This window comes from Anguilla anguilla, chromosome 3 (genome assembly GCF_013347855.1).
Source record: "Anguilla anguilla isolate fAngAng1 chromosome 3, fAngAng1.pri, whole genome shotgun sequence".
Classification (NCBI taxonomy): domain Eukaryota; kingdom Metazoa; phylum Chordata; class Actinopteri; order Anguilliformes; family Anguillidae; genus Anguilla; species Anguilla anguilla.
Genome location: NC_049203.1, coordinates 7,309,849 through 7,326,972, shown reverse-complemented (window position 1 = coordinate 7,326,972; position 17,124 = coordinate 7,309,849). Strand labels below are relative to the sequence as shown.

General features: G+C 42.3%; 3 protein-coding genes across 5 annotated transcripts; 1 reads left to right on the top strand and 2 right to left on the bottom strand.

Moving 5' to 3' along the window:
* The first annotated feature begins 5,359 nt into the window (after positions 1 to 5,359).
* On the top strand, positions 5,360 to 7,836 carry LOC118223972 (ependymin-like). The gene is made up of 6 exons (XM_035411099.1): positions 5,360 to 5,506; positions 5,867 to 5,901; positions 6,433 to 6,567; positions 6,885 to 7,071; positions 7,216 to 7,303; positions 7,538 to 7,836. Exons 1-6 carry the CDS (start codon positions 5,365 to 5,367, stop codon positions 7,668 to 7,670), a joined length of 720 nt encoding a protein of 239 aa, XP_035266990.1. The 5' UTR covers positions 5,360 to 5,364; the 3' UTR covers positions 7,671 to 7,836.
* Positions 7,837 to 9,010: 1,174 nt separating this feature from the next.
* On the bottom strand, positions 9,011 to 10,328 carry cskmt (citrate synthase lysine methyltransferase). Of its 2 annotated transcripts, none has more exons than XM_035411622.1 (2): positions 10,169 to 10,328; positions 9,011 to 9,846 (listed from the first exon to the last, which is right to left on the bottom strand). In XM_035411622.1, exons 1-2 carry the CDS (start codon positions 10,263 to 10,265, stop codon positions 9,188 to 9,190), a joined length of 756 nt encoding a protein of 251 aa, XP_035267513.1. In that variant the 5' UTR covers positions 10,266 to 10,328; the 3' UTR covers positions 9,011 to 9,187. The 2 variants fall into 2 exon arrangements, with proteins under 2 accessions (XP_035267513.1, XP_035267514.1); XM_035411623.1 differs by having other exon boundaries at positions 9,011 to 9,843; positions 10,169 to 10,324.
* Positions 10,329 to 10,835: 507 nt separating this feature from the next.
* LOC118224276 (ubiquitin thioesterase OTUB1-like) lies at positions 10,836 to 16,909 on the bottom strand. 2 transcript variants are annotated; one of them, XM_035411619.1, is made up of 7 exons: positions 16,789 to 16,909; positions 14,224 to 14,288; positions 13,617 to 13,715; positions 13,136 to 13,254; positions 12,133 to 12,217; positions 11,423 to 11,617; positions 10,836 to 11,252 (listed from the first exon to the last, which is right to left on the bottom strand). In XM_035411619.1, the coding sequence occupies exons 1-7, from the start codon at positions 16,829 to 16,831 to the stop codon at positions 11,055 to 11,057; spliced, it is 804 nt and encodes a 267-aa protein (XP_035267510.1). In that variant the 5' UTR covers positions 16,832 to 16,909; the 3' UTR covers positions 10,836 to 11,054. The 2 variants fall into 2 exon arrangements, with proteins under 2 accessions (XP_035267510.1, XP_035267511.1); XM_035411620.1 differs by having other exon boundaries at positions 14,224 to 14,285.
* Positions 16,910 to 17,124: the final 215 nt, after the last annotated feature.

The following is a 17,124-nucleotide window of genomic DNA, read 5'->3' as shown; positions in this document are numbered from 1 at the left end:
GTTTTTTTAAATCATTGTGTGCCTTTCTGATATCTAGGTAATTACTAAAATTACACCCCTGTGAATGAATAGCATCATTAAAAATCACTATAAACACTGATTAATTAGTTCGCAGGCAGTATTATGTGGTACAAATGTATGTGACATTATTGATTTGACTGCTCACCTCTCTCTAAAATCTAATATGTTTAGGGCCAAACAATTAAATTGTGTGATATATTTTGGAGCACTTTGGGGCCACAATGGCATTCCTGTTTAGGGCCACAAATACTCCCTGGGGCCATCTCTGCTAATTGCACTCATCGTTATGGCTCATTGCTGATGTCATAAAGGAGAGCTTATTCATTTCAGTTTTTTCAGAAGATGGAATATTATATATTATATGAAATTATATAGGAACATACGACTGTCACCACGCTGTTTCTTGAGACTCATCCAAACTAAGATTTCTGCGTGTATTCAGCATCTGAGATCTTGGGGTGGGCAGGATATCAGCCCACAGAAGAGAAGCTGTATTGACTGTAACAGCGCCATCTGCAGGACTTTTTATTTATTTATTTTTGCTGCTGTGACATGGCGCTTCCTTGTCAGAAAGTAAAGATTCTCAGATATGTTTCTAGTTAAATGCGTCACTTTAACAAATGACTTAAAAGTAAAAGGTAAAGTAAATGTCCAAAATGGCTAACAGCTCATGTCATGGTCCGCACATGATTGTAGAGTAATAGAGGAGACCATGTGCTCTCTCAATAATGAAGGGGGGCTTTCTGAATTGAACGAAAAATAACAACAGTTTGAGTTGAGACTGCAAACTTTGAACATCTCTTGTGTTTAAGAGAGTCTCCCACATACCTGCAAATGATGTGAAATCTTCTGCAGAAATGGTTAAAATGGTAAACCAACACACTTCCACACTACACATCTGTTTTCTCACACACGTAGTGAATTTCCTGAATGATTATCCTCTCCATGTTTCACTGAAGTCAAATTGGCCGTTGCTATTGCTGCAGCCATTGCTCATTAATACGGTCTTTTTCTTACCCTTTTATCGGTTCTATCACAGGTTTTTTTGTGCACTCAGGGATGTGGGTTTTGGGCCCTCAATTTTATGGCGAACTGGTTCCTCCGTGCCCTTGAGAAGGCGTGGCAGCGTGACCGGGTGTTAACGCGCGGAGCAAAAGGCTGATGCCACACATTAAAAAGTACGGGACAGATAGAGCCGAGTCTGCTTAAAGAGCAATTTGGTAAAGGGGGATGGGGGGGAGGGGTGGTCATAAATATTGTCTTAAAGGGCAGCCGGGCGTGCGGACAAGATCGCGCAAGGAGCCCGATATCGCCAAGACTGCAGACTCCGCGTTCTGCTGACCTCAAACCGCCAGCATCAACCCCCACTCTCGCCCCCCCAGCCCACCAAAAGCAAACGGACTGTGAATACCTTGCTGTTTAATACTAATTAAGATTAACGGCTCTATCAGTCGGATACATCTGCGGAGATTTATGCCGTCTCTGCTCTCCGCTGCGGTTGTGGTCATTTCCCGAGCGTCCATAAATTCCGCATGAAATACACGTTCTCTCAATAGGTGCCAGAGGGACTGAGGTTTATACTGGTGCATTAAATGCGAGGAAATATCACGGAACAAAACCAGGATGTAAGTTGTGTAAAGGTGTGATCCATCTACCCATTTTGTGCTAGCAGCTCAACAGTAGAGAGTTTTGAATAACCATCCCAGGTGTTTGGCCTGCACACACTGATTTTAATTGGCTGGCTGCCTGGCTGGGTGCCTAGCGGAGAGACCAACACACTAGACCATTTTACTAATAGTATTTAACTATAAACAAAGTGTCGCTAGTTCTGGTTTTCAGCTTTATTTATATCCAAATAAATGCAAGAATTCAGAAGTAGATCAAGCAGAAGGCCTTTAAGGAGATCGAAGGGGAGCTATACGGTAGCTACTATAGTGAAGGCATTTGAACATTTGCACGTGAGTATTTACTCGATCACTTCATCCAAATGGATAAATTAGGGGAGGAAATCAAACCACAAAAATGCAGGCAACTCCAGTGGAGCTGCAGCATATGCACGATGAATATAATTTTTTTTTATTTTAAAAAAGGTCTGAGTTTTCTGTCACGTTAATGTAGCCAAAACCTCCCCCTTTGACTTCATCCTCTGCTTGCAGTCAATAAATTGAAGTTGCAGTTTCTAGTCACTAGATGGCAACGTTTAAAAAATACTATGCCCCATTTTTGTCTGCCATGAACCCAGCACTACGAGGTGCAGGCCTTGCCACAGTTTGCAATCCTGCCTCAATGCCTAAATATATCCAGTAGATGGCAGAATCATATTGAGAGGCGAGAGCATGTACATCATTATGTCACACTGTGATGTTCTCCACTGTGTCGCAATTTATAAGATGGTGTCCCAAGTGTATGGAACGTGAAGTCATGTTATTGTATAATAATAAATCTGTCTATTACATACAGGGTTCCTGTAATTCTGACATATTACTAAAAGAAAGCTTTACAGAGTGACAACTAGCTCATTGTTGTGTCCTGTACAAAAAAAAAAACATATATTCACCATACACAATATACCTATCCTAGCATATGGCCCAGCAAATTGATATTATTCACATTTCAAAATGTAGTAAAATTCATCTGTGCTCGTATCACAAAATTTTGTTACATTTAAAGAGCATGTGGTGATTGTGAATGAGTGAATGATAGATTTTCCATCATAAGTGAGGCACCCCTGATATCTTATCAGTACAGCATGTGACAGACTCCAGTCTTTTCCATTCCTGGTTTTACCTGCTAGTTCCTGGAAAGAAACTGCACACAGAAACACATGGATAATCTCACATACTCTGCTGATAATCAATGACACCAATTCTATGAAAATTGTCATGATTACATTTAAAAATTGACTACAAATATATACACAAGAACGGGTGTTTCCTGTCAGCTAGCCCTCTGTGCTTGCCCTGTTCATGTGATAAAAATTTATATAATATAATATAATATAATATAATATAATATACTATAATATAATATAAGTGGTTCATGTGGCCTGAAGTCTTTGTAATTGTCTCTATTCTGTGTACTAGTTTGTATTTGTGCGTGAATGTGTTGAGGTGGTTCTGCTCTTCCGCACTGTAGTCATTATATTATATTATATTATATTATATTATATTATATTATATTATATTATATTATGACATAGATGATAATGTCAGTGTACCACATGCACACCCTCGCTGACAAACACATATATGCACACACATTCAGCCGAAATAAAACACACAGTCGGACTTGAACACTCGCAGACACAGTAACAGTCGCACTCACATTCACACATGCGCACACACAGACAGCACACCACAACAGTCTCAAATTGTCATAACTAAAAACATACGGTCAAGGCTTGGGACACCTAGTTTTAACATGACTGCTTATGAGGAAGGGGGCCACAATTTTTTACTAATGGGTCGTTTTCTCACTGTAAAATTGTTGGTAACATTTCCTTTTACAGTCCTCTAAGTACTAGGTATTTACCAGGTAAATGTGTGGTAGGAATAGCTCATAACTGGGTAATTATCACTGGTAAAAAAAAAAAGAAGAAAAAAAAGTTAAATACTGAGAAACTATAACTGAAATACTTTAGGTTGGTTGTAGGTTGAGTGTAATTGTGTACTTCCTTGAAAAATAAGACTATACTTACCTTCTAATATAAAACATTATCTAAATTCCTAGGAAGTACACAATTTATCTCAGGTTATAACCAAACTTAACCTTTGATAAATGCAATGCTGTCACTTGAATTGATATGTAATAGTGGAGGTATTTATCAGTATTTAAGGTTTATTTTCTTGGTATTTACCTTTTTAACCAGTGGTTAAATTTCCCAATAATTAATTCTAATTTTCAAATGAATAAATATATATACAGTGTATATATTTACCATATTTACCTAGTAAATACGTTGTACTTAGGAGACTGTAAAAGGAAGCACTACCAAATTGGCATGTGTTAACACAACAGTAACAGTGTTTACATAAGTCCATAAGGGACAAAAATGTGGGTATCAGCATCCTGTAGTTTCCAAAGTGTCTGTTATCAGCCTGTTGAACATACTAGGTTGAATGCTTGGGTTGATTGCTTGAGCTGATTCCACTAGTCGGTCTAAGATGTTATTTTCCTCACGACTTTAATTGATAGGGTGCCTTTCTTTTTTGTAGTACATTTTATATGTTGGCATTTCTTATGAGGCTTTAGATAAGGAGGGGAGGTGTCTGAACCAACAGTTCTATATGAACACACATCCTGACCTTCATGTGTTATTTTCAGTTTTGCTCAGCTGGAAAAAGATAAAAATTTCTCAGGCTTTTCTGTTGGTTATACATATAATATTTAAGTAATTTTTCTTGTCACTCAGCAATATTCCATGTTCACATCATCTCTATTTCACCTTGTGCACTCTTTGCTTCATTCAGGCAGGTAGAAAGCAGAAAGGGTAACACACAGAGAAGGCCCACAGCTGAGAAGGTGTCAGGGTGGGAATCGAACCCCTGTCCAGTGTCCACGCAGCGGTTCAAGAACAGCCCGGGTGGACTGCACACACACCTCACCCCCCGTTTTCTTTTCTCACATTAACATGGTAAATGGTAAATGGACTGCATTTATATAGCGCTTTTATCCAAAGCGCTTTACAATTGATGCCTCTCCTTCACCAGAGCAGTTAGGGGTTAGGTGTCTTGCTCAGGGACACTTCAACACGCCCAGGGTGGGGTTCGAACCGGCAACCCTCCGACTGCCAGACAACCGCTCTTACCTCCTGAGCTATGTCGCCCCTGAACATGAACTGAAGTCCCCTGTCTGAACGGCTTTGGAACCCTTACTTAAAATTTTTTTTAAAGTTTAAGTACTGTACATACAGCTTCTCCTAGCGTTTGCAACAAATGCTTGTATGGGCCTAAAAGTTGTGATATGCAACCTTATATACCTTCCACATCTCAGAGCCACTCCACGAGTGAATATGTTTTCTGGGATCCCACTTTACCAGGTATACAACCTGGTCTGATAAGTGGAAAATGTCTCTGGAAATGGTGTGGATGAATATTTTTCATTAATTTTTTCAACCCCTCCCACAATCATCCACAGATCTTGACCCAGAGTTTGTAAAGTTCATCGCTGCATGCTTCCTTTTAGCACCTCTCAATTTACAGTACAATAAATAAGAGCTCTTGCACAACTGAGAAAAAACCTACTGGTATAGAAAAAAAGAAAAAAGAAAAAGGAAAACCTGGAACTGGATTTCTGGATCTGGCTCAACCTGCAGCTCTGGAGCACATATAAGCGCGGGTCTGAATGAGAGGAGCATCAGAGCACCGTTGGCCTTCTCACGAGTGGGTCTGTCTCCGGCTGTCCGACACTATGCAGGCCCTCGCACTGGTTTTCCTCTGTCTCTGCCTAGCTGGGAGCAGCTGGGCTCAGAAACCTCGTCCTTGCGGTGAGAAACGCACTGATCCTTTAACAGCGTAACAATAACCGGCCTTCAGCGGGATTTCTCCATGAAACTGATTGAAATGAAAATGTGCTTATCGGAAGAACAGACGGGGTCAGCAAAATGATACGTCTATAATAGGTCATCTGTAAATGCAGTTACAAGTTGCATTGCTTTATTAGTTGCTAATGATTTAACTAGGTCAGCTTGGATACTTTCATTGGTGTTCATGACATGCACAGAACAATGTGCTGTATTTGGGGGGGGGGCACTCTTTTGGCTGTGATTTAAAATGAGAATATTTTTTACATACAGAGAAATGTCTCATTCAAACCTAACAAATACTGTTTCTCATCAAAAATTTAGCCTCCCCACCTCTTCAGGTTGGAAGCTTCAGTTCGGTAAGTTTTGGGTGCATTTTTTTCCCAATGCCCAGCACATGGGCACACTGTGTAAATATCTCCACAAGGCATGTGGATCAACAGTATACATTCCTTACCGAGAAAACAGTAGCCATTTATATACTGTAAGGTAAAATTTGAAACAGTGTATCACTATGAAAATTACAGGAAATAAATCAGAATACATTTGATTAAATTTTAATAAATTTGAATAATATTCAAAGTCAGTCAAATTCAAGACCTGAACTGGCTCAGCAATTCAGCAAATCAGCAATTCTGAAATAAATTCAGAACTTATTCCAACCATGGTGACAACATCATTGCTGACATTTAGCAAATGCTCTTATCCAGAGCGGCTAAAGCAACTTCAGCATTTTTATTCTTATTATTATTATTATTTTTTACACATTATTCATTCATGCAGCAGGATATATACTGAAGCAAATTCAGGTTAAGTGCCTTGCTGACGGGTACAATGACATTGTCCTAGTTGGGAATCAAACCTGCAACCTCATCCTCTTTGTCGTGCAGATGGATGGCAAAGGGAATTTAGCGACTTACGGGAAATACAGGTACGATGCACTGGGGCAGAAGGTGCGATTCTCTCAGATGCGGACGTACGAAAATAGAACAACGACCGTTGACCTGCTGGTGCTCTTCAATGAGGTAACACTGATGACACAGACAGCGAGACACACGTGGTTGTGTTTTCTTTGCAAGAAAGTACACTGAATTGCCACTCTTTGACTGTCAATTAACTAATGTTTTAAAAAAAAATTTTTTTTTGCTTGTATGTTTAAACTGCACGGCAAGCTTAGTGTATTTTGATGTTCACATTCATTGGTAATCCTGGAAAAAACAAATCACAAGACATTTTAAAGTGTACGCTGTGCAGTGAAACCTACACAACTGTTCAGCGTTCAACCTGGAGAATGTCGATGCGATACCAACTGATCCCAGAGCGAGAACTTTCCTTTTAAAAGCGCGTCTTGTACCAAATCGACTGGCTGAGATTCAGCTGCAAGAAGAAGGCGCTGAGCTCGGAATTTCAGCCGATGGAGGTGCCACGTGACGCCACACTCATGGGACAGGTCGTAGTCGGCACCGCTTCTGCTTTCGGACAGGGTCTGCTGGTGAACACCTGGGTTGGACATGACGCAGAGAAAAACGGTAAGGGAGACGCGCGCGGTGCCGGCGAGAACGGACAGGGACGGCAGGGTGCCTCAGTAACGCTAGCCTTCGCGGAGCTTCTGTCTCTGTGTCTGACCGCAAGTCTGTCTGGCTGTCTGTCTGTCTGTATCCGTGCTCCCACAGGCACATACATGGCCGTCTTCACTGGTATCGGTTGCCTTCCCGTCAGCGCTATGTACCACAAGGAGGAGACAGGATGGACAATGCTCAGGTCAGTTTGAGAGTGTGTGCTTTGGTCTGCCACTCTAAATCAGATGAGGAATTAAAGCTCACTAGACACAAGTATCTGTCAGTCATCAGGTTAGAATACATCCACTGGCTTTCGCTACGTCTTATTTCTGAGCTTAAAAAAAAAAACAGAGAAAGTTAAGCAAGCCTGTGGTGCTGGTCTGTATGTCTTGCTATTTCGTACATGGCTAATAAGCGGTTTTATTTGAATTTCCAGCTTTTTCAACATTCTGCTCGGCATTGACGACCCCCAAGTCTTTTTCCCGCCCGCGTTCTGCAAATACGCTCCGCTGGAGGGAACAACCAACGTCTTTGATGCCATACTTGACAAAGACCTAATGCAAGAGTAGGCAATGAAGCATTAAATCTTCAAGGCTCAACTTAATTTTTTCTTATGTTTTAACTGGTTCAACTTAAGTTTTAACTGGTTCTGTCATTGGAATGTATCCATTCTTTCAGACGGTTTCTTCTTTTTAATATGATTTTGATATAGTAAACTAGAACAACAAAATATATCTGCCGCTTCTCGACTTTTAGGACTGCTCTTCCACAAGCGAATGGTTTTTTCTGAAATTCGAGAGTTCAGGAAAAAGCACAACTGCTTTTTGATTGACAGTTCAGTATTTCCTAATGCGAATCAGAAGAGCAACAGAAACTACTGGTTAGGTGATGTTTCTTAATCATTTGCGATTCTTAAACACACAAACTGATTGTAGGCCTACTCCCACTGAAATAAAAATATAAAATAAACACCAAGTTAAAAAAAAATCCTGAGTTTTGTGTTGTACCAATCTATGGAACCATTACTGAATTACAAGTATCTTAACTGTGATTCATAATTATTTTATTTTTTTTAAACTGCTGAAATCCATTCAAATTCATGGATGGATTTCCTCAACTGTCCATCACACAACAGTTTTATCATGAAGTCGCTGAGATAGGTTTGAACAAACAGCATCAGCAATTTGTTATTCTGGAAACCAGGGAAGGATCTAAAAATAATTTGTGGAAAAACATATGAGAAAGAAGAACCCCAACCGCCCCTGCCCCTGCCCCGGCCCCTGCCCCCCCCCCCCCCCCCCTTCCCCGCCACACATGCACTCACACATACACACCCCACCTCTAGGGGCCCCCTGGACCCACTAGTGCCCACTGCCCAGGAAAACTTTCCTTGCTATCCCCCCTTAGTTTTGCCCCTCCTCAAAACACTTCCTTTGGATTTCATGAGAATCATGAATATTCAAATTCATGAACAGCATTATTGAATCCTGGTTGTTCCGATGTCCAACAGCCCTGCATGGCAGCATGTAATTGGCTGTACTGTCACCAGGGGAGCGGGGAGGGGCGGTTCTGATGAAAAAAAAAAAAAAAAATTGGCCTAACAGGATAGTGTCAGCACAATAAACTGACTCCAGGATCGTTAATAGAAGTTCACAGATGCCACTGACAGCCTCCTTCTTTGTGCTTATGGAGTCGTACCCATTAAGGATGATTTTTAAAAATGCTAAATGTAATAACAATGAGCATTAAAATATTTTCTGCAGTAAAGAAAGAAATCCTGTTTTGATTTTCATGCACAAAACATACCAAGAAAGCAACACCTCATGACAGGAATCCCCTGATCCCCTTGATCTAAATACTGGGCATTTGCTCGGTAAGTTCTCTAAATACAAAAATACGTACTCACGGACCTTAAAACACAAAAGATCTTTATTGCTTAAATTAGGTGACTTGTATGTGTGCTCCATTATAGTTGACTATTAAACAGTGTTTGTTCACCCCTTCAGTAGGTCTACATCTTATCATTTTGGATAAATGCATGTCACAGGCAAATCTGGCACCCAAGCTCAAGGTGGGCATTAAGGTGTCAAGGTGCACAGGGGGTTATCATATAGCAGTAGTAACAAACTCCTCTTAAAGTCCCAACTTCCTGCACTCCGACCCTTGCTACCAGCCCACTCTCCCTCTCCAACCACAGCACCCTAGCGTCAGGGTCCTCGTCGGAAAACTGGAGCAGACACCCCGACTGCCGTAGCACACCAAGGCACTGCTTCAGGACCAAGCCCGCCTTCGGCTGTCCTTCCCTTGATCGCAACAGGGCGTCAGTCGTGCCTTTGTCGACGATTACGTCCAAGCTCTGCTCTCCAAACCTGGCCTGGAGCCGGCAGCAGTCCAGTTCTAGGAACGTCAGTCTGGAGGATGGGTTTCCGGGTTGAATGGGTTTGCTATTCGCCTGTTCCTGCAACAGCTGCACGGCGACTGGAGAGATGTCGGCGCACGTGACGTGAACCGGCCATTGGGAGTGCTTGTAGATGCCGGGTCCCAGCGCCGAGGTACCGCAGCCTAGGTCCAAAACGCGTCGTATGGTGGCGCAGCTGGGCTGTGGCCGCAGTAGCGGCAAGATGAAGTCCTGGACACTGTCAAAGCCGAAGAACCATTCAAAGTTCTTGAAATCCCTCTTCACGTTGTTCTCCCGGTAAAACCTGTCCCACGTCTCCTTCTTGTCCATGTTTTCTATGAGGTCTGCTGCAGCCAAGACGCAGAATACGTGTCAACAAAATGACTTTGTGCTCGTAATACTTTTGGTACCGGCTAATTTCAAGTGAAACTTTAAAATATATAACAGATTACCGCGTCCGCATATTTATTGCAATATCTAGTTACCGTTATCGCCACAAACCAACCGAGTACAACAGCGGAAACTAGCATTAGTTATTTTGCAGTAAGTAGCCGCAGGAGTCTGCTAGCTAGCTTAGTAGCCCGGCTAGGATAACATATATGATATAACATGTTTGTTAGACAACTCAGAAATAAGCTATTGCATGCAACCTCACAACAGTTAACATACTTGTCAGACTGCTGTGTTGTCGAAATGCCCCTGAAAGGACGGCTCTCACTGAGGTCAGTAATCTTGTAGGTGACCGTCTGCTAGCAATTACCGCCATGCTTCCGTTCACCAGACCGAACTAACCTGACGGTGGTAACGTTCACGTCACTTTCAGTTTCTTATTCAGCGACGTAGTTACGTTCTTTGCTTAGTGTCGTTACGTACATACTTTTCGCCTCTTTAATTTCAGAGCAGTTTCTGATGCTTTTATGATGCTTTGCAATGCAAACAGAAGCAATCAATTCAGTTGAAAAACATTCCATTTGAACGTATTGCGTGCTGTACAGTGACACGTGAAAAGATAATTTTCATGTCTATATTAAAGACATGGAGGAGACATGCACTTAACTGCAAGTCAAAGTATAGAACATATTTTGACTGAATTCAGGCAAAAAAAAAAAAAAATTTGCTTAACTAGACTATATCTGTAAGGGACACACATGCACAAGAGGACAGCAAAGAAAATGTCCACATTTCCCAGATATGATTTAAATCCTTTTAATAAAACATGAACCGTAGTGTAACAAAGGAAAAAGAAACAAAAAAAAAAAAAAAATCAATACCATTTACAACCACAAAAAACATCAACAAAAAACTGTACAACTCTAAACGCCTGGAGTCACTTCTATTCTTTTTTTTAAACATTTTTATTGTTTAAATTTTTTTTTTCTTTTGGGGAGGGGGCAGGGGGCAATATGGGGTTCCAGGGAAATGTATGCGGTGCGTTTCTTTTTTTAAATACCATACTGTCTTTTTTTATTTGTACACAGATGTATGTATCCTCATAAACGCTTTGCGTATTGAAAAACAGGAGAGGAGCAGTAGTAGGCGACCGGCCGAGCAGCGGCTATTTGTACAGGATGTCGTAATGGCCCGGCCTATACAGGAGGAATATGCGCGGCTCGCTGCCTTCTGGGAAGACGTGGTGGTTAACCGTGCCGCCCTCGCCCCTGTCCATGTACTCCACCAGAATGGAGACGTTCAGGGCCTGCGCCAAGGCGATGATGTGGATGTGGTCGCTCTCTTTTGACATGGGCTCCACCTCCTGTCATGGGGGGGGAGGGAAGGCAGAGAGTAAGTACCGGAAAGTACCGGAAAAGCGTAGCTGTAGTACAGCCATAACCACACAACAGTCACCAGACGGGGATTTTAACGGTCGCATCCGTCACTGTAACCGGGGACTTCCCGGGAACGTTTGGCAGAACACGTCCTCACCTGCTGGCAGAACTCCTTGACGGAGCGGCCGCCCTCGATGAAGTGCTGGAAGAAGCCGTGCTCGCGCTGCAGGTAGCCGGACGTCAGCAGCCGCAGGTACACCACCACGTAGTCCGACACGCTCTGGTCGTTGAAGGAGCCCAGGAGCTCGCCCAGGGACGGCTGCTTCTCGCACAGCTCGATCAGGTCCATGAACTGCGGAGCGAGGAGCGGACCGGAGAACCCGCAGTCAGGAGGACAGGGAGAGATAGGGAGGAAGACATCGCCAGCGGCGCTTCTTTCATGTCCACCACAAGCAGTACATTGATATCACAGAGATTACCAATTTTCTTCATGGATATTCTTATCCTGAGCAATTTAAATGATACATATTTCCACTCATACGAGTGGATATTCATTAACAATGAAAGCAACCTCACCAATAGTTCACCAGTATCGCGTGACAGGTTCCAACTTGCGTCCCTGTCTCTCGGTCACTAAACTGTACTTTTCCTAAATGCATTTTCAAATACATCTGCACATTCCAGTACACTGTATTTGTAAAGAATGTATTTAAAAATGCCTGTCTGAAAAAATATTTGGGGTACTTTAAATAGGCATTTGGCCCTTTAAGTCATGTGGCATGTGGGGTCTCACACACAAGCAGGAGCTGCCTGGGGTGTTACTCCACAGTGAGTGAGCCAATAGCAGTGTGCCGTGCGTGAGCTCACCGTGTTGTGGAAGTCTTCGATGGTGAACTCGGTGAACCCCTGATTCACCAGATCGAGTTTGCTTTTGGCCGCAACCGCTTTGAACCTACAGGGCCACCGTACAGGAGAGACAAACAGGCCTGTAAGATAAGTGCACCTGTCTTCACTCCCAGGAGTGTGTTTGTTTTCAGTGACAGAGCCTCAGGAGGTGTTGAGGTGCTACTGTCCTTCAGCAGCTATCTAAATCAGATTACCAGCCTGACATGAGCTGTGTAGAGCAGCAGGTTACTTAAGACTCTGCTGCTTTCCCACACAATTCATTTTCCATACTACAACTTCTCATGGTGACATAACTTCAGCAAATGAGCCAATGGGCTCTTCTGAAAGGCCTCTAACTGACTTTTTTTTTTGCTCCATCTGTGATCTTTTGTGACAAATATAATTGCATCTGAAGATGTCAAATTTTTTAAAAATATTTTCACCAAGCACTTACACTTACTGAATCAGTTCAGGCTAACTGCTTTCCTCAGTGTTACAACAGCAACACCCAACCTGGGAAACACAACAACCTGAAACCCTGGGAGTCACAATCCCAGCTCCCATAACCACTACACTGTCACCACAAACAGCGTGCCCTCAGAAAACTCTTTCATCCCTCAGAAAACGCTCTTTCATCCTGCCCAAGGAATAATAAAATTATTATTCAGGGGGCGACATGGCTCAGGAGGTAAGAGCGGTCGTCTGGCAGTCGGAGGGTTGCCGGTTCGATCCCCCGCCCTGGGTGTGTCGACGTGTCCCTGAGCAAGACACCTAACCACTAATTGCTCCCAATGAGCTGACTGGTAGCTTGCATGGCAGCCTTTCACCATTGGAGTGTGTGTGTGTCTGAATGGTCGAATGAGAGGCATCAATTGTAAAGCGCTTTGGATAAAAGCGCTATATAAATGCAGTCCATTTATCATTTTACCATTTACCAAAATAAGAGACACGGTATGCTCAGGTCCGCATTCTCCAGCAGCATTACCTCTGAAGCTCCTTGCTGTCGTCTAGAAGCGACTCCAAATGGGAGAATCCGAAGGCTCTGTAGAAGCAGTTACCGTCCGGCCGTGTCTTCCTGATGTAGGAGTATTTCTTGTGCAAATCCTACAGGAAACAATTAGGACACTAAGTGACTTGTGACTCGCCGTGACGCAAGCACTTTATTTTGCGAAACATGCTAATGGTTTATAATAAATCCACTGCCGGTACTTTTCTGACATGGGAAAGACTTGTCCATGCTAAACCCCAGACAACCTGGTTTCCTTTTCCTTCAAAATCCACCACACAAAACGGCGTGGATTTTAATATTTCTTGTGCCTTGTATGTGAAATCGAAACATTCGTCCTTGACGGCATGACAACAGTTTACTACTGAATTAATGTCCAATCGCATGTGTGGGTGGTAAATGTGTGTGGAACATGTATGTGGTATGTGTACACACACATGTAGCATGTTGATGCGCTCACCTTTATCTTTAGCTGATATACAGTGTCTTCCTGTGCATACTCCTCCTTCAACACTGACAGGTCCTGTCTGTCTGACACTAAGGGGTTACTGGTGGCGATCTGAACACACACACACACGCACACACGCACACACACCGCACGAACACATGTATTAACTAAAATCACAAGGTGACTCAAAATCACAGGCACTCGTTAACTTGCTGATCCTGGGGAAGGTTATTTAATCAATTGTGTTCTTTACGCTTTTACACTTGAGGACTTCAAGACAGTGCTCCTCGTCCTGTGGTGAGAAGGCAAGGGGGTTAAACCACAAGAACTGTGGATAAAATCCATCAGAACATAAAGAGGTGGGCAAGAGCTACTTTAAAGACCAGGCCCCTTTTAATGTCAAAACGGAAGTGAGAACCTATTACTGTTCACGAAACCACACGCAGTACAAAAACAAATAAAATCTGAATACATACTGTCAGTCACCAATATTGGCCATTGTTAATTTAACAAATAACTCACCACTGCTGGAAAAATGGTAGACACATGTAGTGAAAGATCTGTAGGTTTGGAAAAGACCCCACAAGTGCAGTGAAACAGGAAGTGCTTGTGTTCTCACCTCTTGCTGAATCCTGTCCTGTTGAGCCATAATGGCTTCATCGTACGCAAGGCAGTTCACCCCTGCTGGGAAAAAAGAGCGACAGGGGGGAGCATGGGAAACAGGCTTCCAACTCAACCATTAGCTTCACTCTGAAGCTGAAGAAAGCACTGAAGCAATATTACATATCTATCCATGAAGCATGGATAAAAAAAGAACATAAATTACACTGGTTTCCATTACATTAACATTTCAGCATGGACAAGACTCAGTAAGCTGAGCTCCAATAAACACACATATACTGCTGACAGCAGTTCTTACATACACACATTCACTAAAACCCCAGAAAACTGAGGACCGTAACTCCACTGAAAAAAATGTTTATTCTTGATTACACTGGCGTTTCAGAGGTGAGACAACTTCGGCAGATCAATCAGGCACGGCACTTCAATGAACCACATAAAAACCAACGCCAGGTAATTAGTATTGAGTTTAGAAAGGCACCGAGTTGCTTGCATGATTGATCAAACTGATTGACTGATGGGCAGGCTCTTAGAACAGTGCACATAAGTTAACCAATGTGAATTTCTTCATGAATAAGGCACCTTGTGTTGAAAAGCAAATTCTTTCATTCCTGGATCAATCACAGGATGCATTTCCAGCATCCATGCATTATGCATTTTCATTAAACCTGTGCTTGTAAAAATAGAAACGAATGTAGTAAGTACCAGATGTTTTCTGGATGAATGAATGCACCCTGTGAAGGAACTAAAGGACTCTTACTGAGAAATACACTGTATCGGATAACAACCACCAGAGTTAAATAATCTACTGGAGCTTCTCGGCTGACAGGACTGTAAATGATATGCAACAAAAAAAGAAACAATAGCCTAACATTGACATTGCACTCCTCTAAAACAAGTTCTGACATCTGGAGTTTTTAACCACTGGTGCTTCGGAAACAGGGGAGATAAAGTTCATAAAAAAAATAAATTCAAAGGCACACGTGAATTAAAATGTGTTTATTCTCTTGTCAAGAGCATATGATGGTCTGCTGTCAAACAAAAGAGGTTACAATGTTTTAATACCAAATCAGCTGGACTCCACGTGCATTTAAAGTTCGGGATAAGCTTGTAGTAAGTCAATTTAGCTAGATAGCAATCGAGCCAAATTTCCTGAAAGGGCAGGGGGAATTTTAAGACGATCTGCAACCGCCTAATGTTAATGAACCAAACGTTTACTGACCAGCCAACATTTTACCAGTGGACTGAGTAACGTTAGCTCACATAGTCTAAGTGAACCAAATCAACAACATGGCCGGCTAGTTTGCAAGCTCGGGTTTCAATGTTAGTAGCTACCGATGTAGTAGCACTGTTAGCTAGCTTGTATCGACGGGTACTTAATCATTTACTTAATCATATTATTTGTACCACAACATAACAAAGCTAGTTATCTGGAAAATATTCAGCGATATTTATTTTCTCGCGCTACGCGACGAACTGAACACCGCTAGCTAAAAGAAAGTCACATTTCAAACATTACGGTGTCTTTTGACTAACCTATCCGCAGATATGTAGACAGTAGGCGAGCTTCACACTTTTCACAGATCACTATAAGATCAAATTTGTGAGCCAACACTGGGGGGTGTCGATCGCATGACCCAGCTAGCAAGCTACTGTAGTCTAGCCAAATCGGTTCATTTATGCCACCGATTTCACACCCTCGATAAACAGCAAAGTCCCAGTAGAAGACTGAATTAAATCTTTAAAAGTTATATATTTTCCTGAAGCTTATCGATTCCGCTTGGCCGTAGTGAGTGAAACTAGGCGATCTGAGCATATAGTCGCTATGTAAATTACGTCAGAAGGATTCAGCCTTGTTGTTGCTACCTAAACTTCACAGCACACTCAAATCCCTTAGCATGCTTGTAGCATGAAGTGTCTACTTTCAAAATCCATTTAAACCATTCACAAATGACTTGGGACTTTGAAGTTATAATTCGGGATGTATCAAGTGTCCAGTGAAATACTGACCTGGCTCTCAGTCAGAATTCTGAGAGAACCAACTGCCATAAATGACCGCGTAAAATCAACCATTAAGAGTTATTATGATGTCACTCGTTCAGACCCCATAAATGTAAACAGTCGAATGTTCAGTGAATCTATCGGTTTTCGGTGCCGTCGGAGTCCCGATCTTATCATTGATGGAATTAGTAAATTAATCAAGGTGGATTTTTGGTCGACAAATAAAATGCCAAACCTATACCACCAGATGCATTGACGACTACATGATACATAGTCTATTTTCCAAGGTTACACCGACGTTTCATTTCTTTCTTTGTGTGCCTCAGTTCACCATCTTTGGCCTATGCCTATTTTTCTGTCGGTCTCTTATCCATTCCTTGCAGTAAGCGACCTACCTAGCTAGTCATTTTCCATCGGCCTCAGTCTTTGACACTGTGATTATCGAGTTACTTAACTTCATAAGCAAGTAATAAGAAAACACTGTTGATGACCTGTCAACGTGCTTTAACGTAACGTTCGTCGGGCTCCTATTTGCCACTGTTTGGGTCGTTTTTTCACTCACCCTCCATCTCCCCCTGTGTTGTTTCCTGCTGTTCCTCCGCCATCTTAATTTCTGGTCCAGTTCCTAAGCACTGACCTCGTCACACAGACCACTTCCGGTTCACGAAACCTACCTATCCTCGATTTATCAATCAAACTCATTCTTATACAGTTCAATGATCAAACTGAGTAGGTCCGTGCGAAAATCTGTTGTAGCCAGTAGTTTGCGGGTTGTAAAGGATAATACTATATGTTTAGATGCCAGAAAGGGGCCCCTTTTCGGAGTTTGCAAGTTAACTTTTCAGTTTAGTTGTTTGATAAATTATTTCTTCTAGACAATTTAGCTAAGTTATGTCAT

Bases quoted from the DNA above. Each gene is read 5' to 3' on its own strand.
- LOC118223972 (XM_035411099.1), top strand. From the start codon at position 5,365: ATGAGAGGAGCATCAGAGCACCGTTGGCCTTCTCACGAGTGGGTCTGT. The intron at 5,902-6,432 runs GTAAGTTTTGGG...TTTGTCGTGCAG, and splicing joins AGGTTGGAAGCTTCAGTTCG to ATGGATGGCAAAGGGAATTT. The intron at 7,304-7,537 runs GTCAGTTTGAGA...TTGAATTTCCAG, and splicing joins ACAGGATGGACAATGCTCAG to CTTTTTCAACATTCTGCTCG.
- cskmt (XM_035411622.1), bottom strand. From the start codon at position 10,265: ATGGCGGTAATTGCTAGCAGACGGTCACCTACAAGATTACTGACCTCA. The intron at 9,847-10,168 runs GTATGTTAACTG...TCTTGGCTGCAG, and splicing joins ACAACACAGCAGTCTGACAA to CAGACCTCATAGAAAACATG.
- LOC118224276 (XM_035411619.1), bottom strand. From the start codon at position 16,831: ATGGCGGAGGAACAGCAGGAAACAACACAGGGGGAGATGGAGG. The intron at 14,289-16,788 runs GTGAGTGAAAAA...CTTTTTTCCCAG, and splicing joins AACACAGGGGGAGATGGAGG to CAGGGGTGAACTGCCTTGCG. The intron at 13,716-14,223 runs GTGAGAACACAA...GTGTGTGTTCAG, and splicing joins AGGACAGGATTCAGCAAGAG to ATCGCCACCAGTAACCCCTT.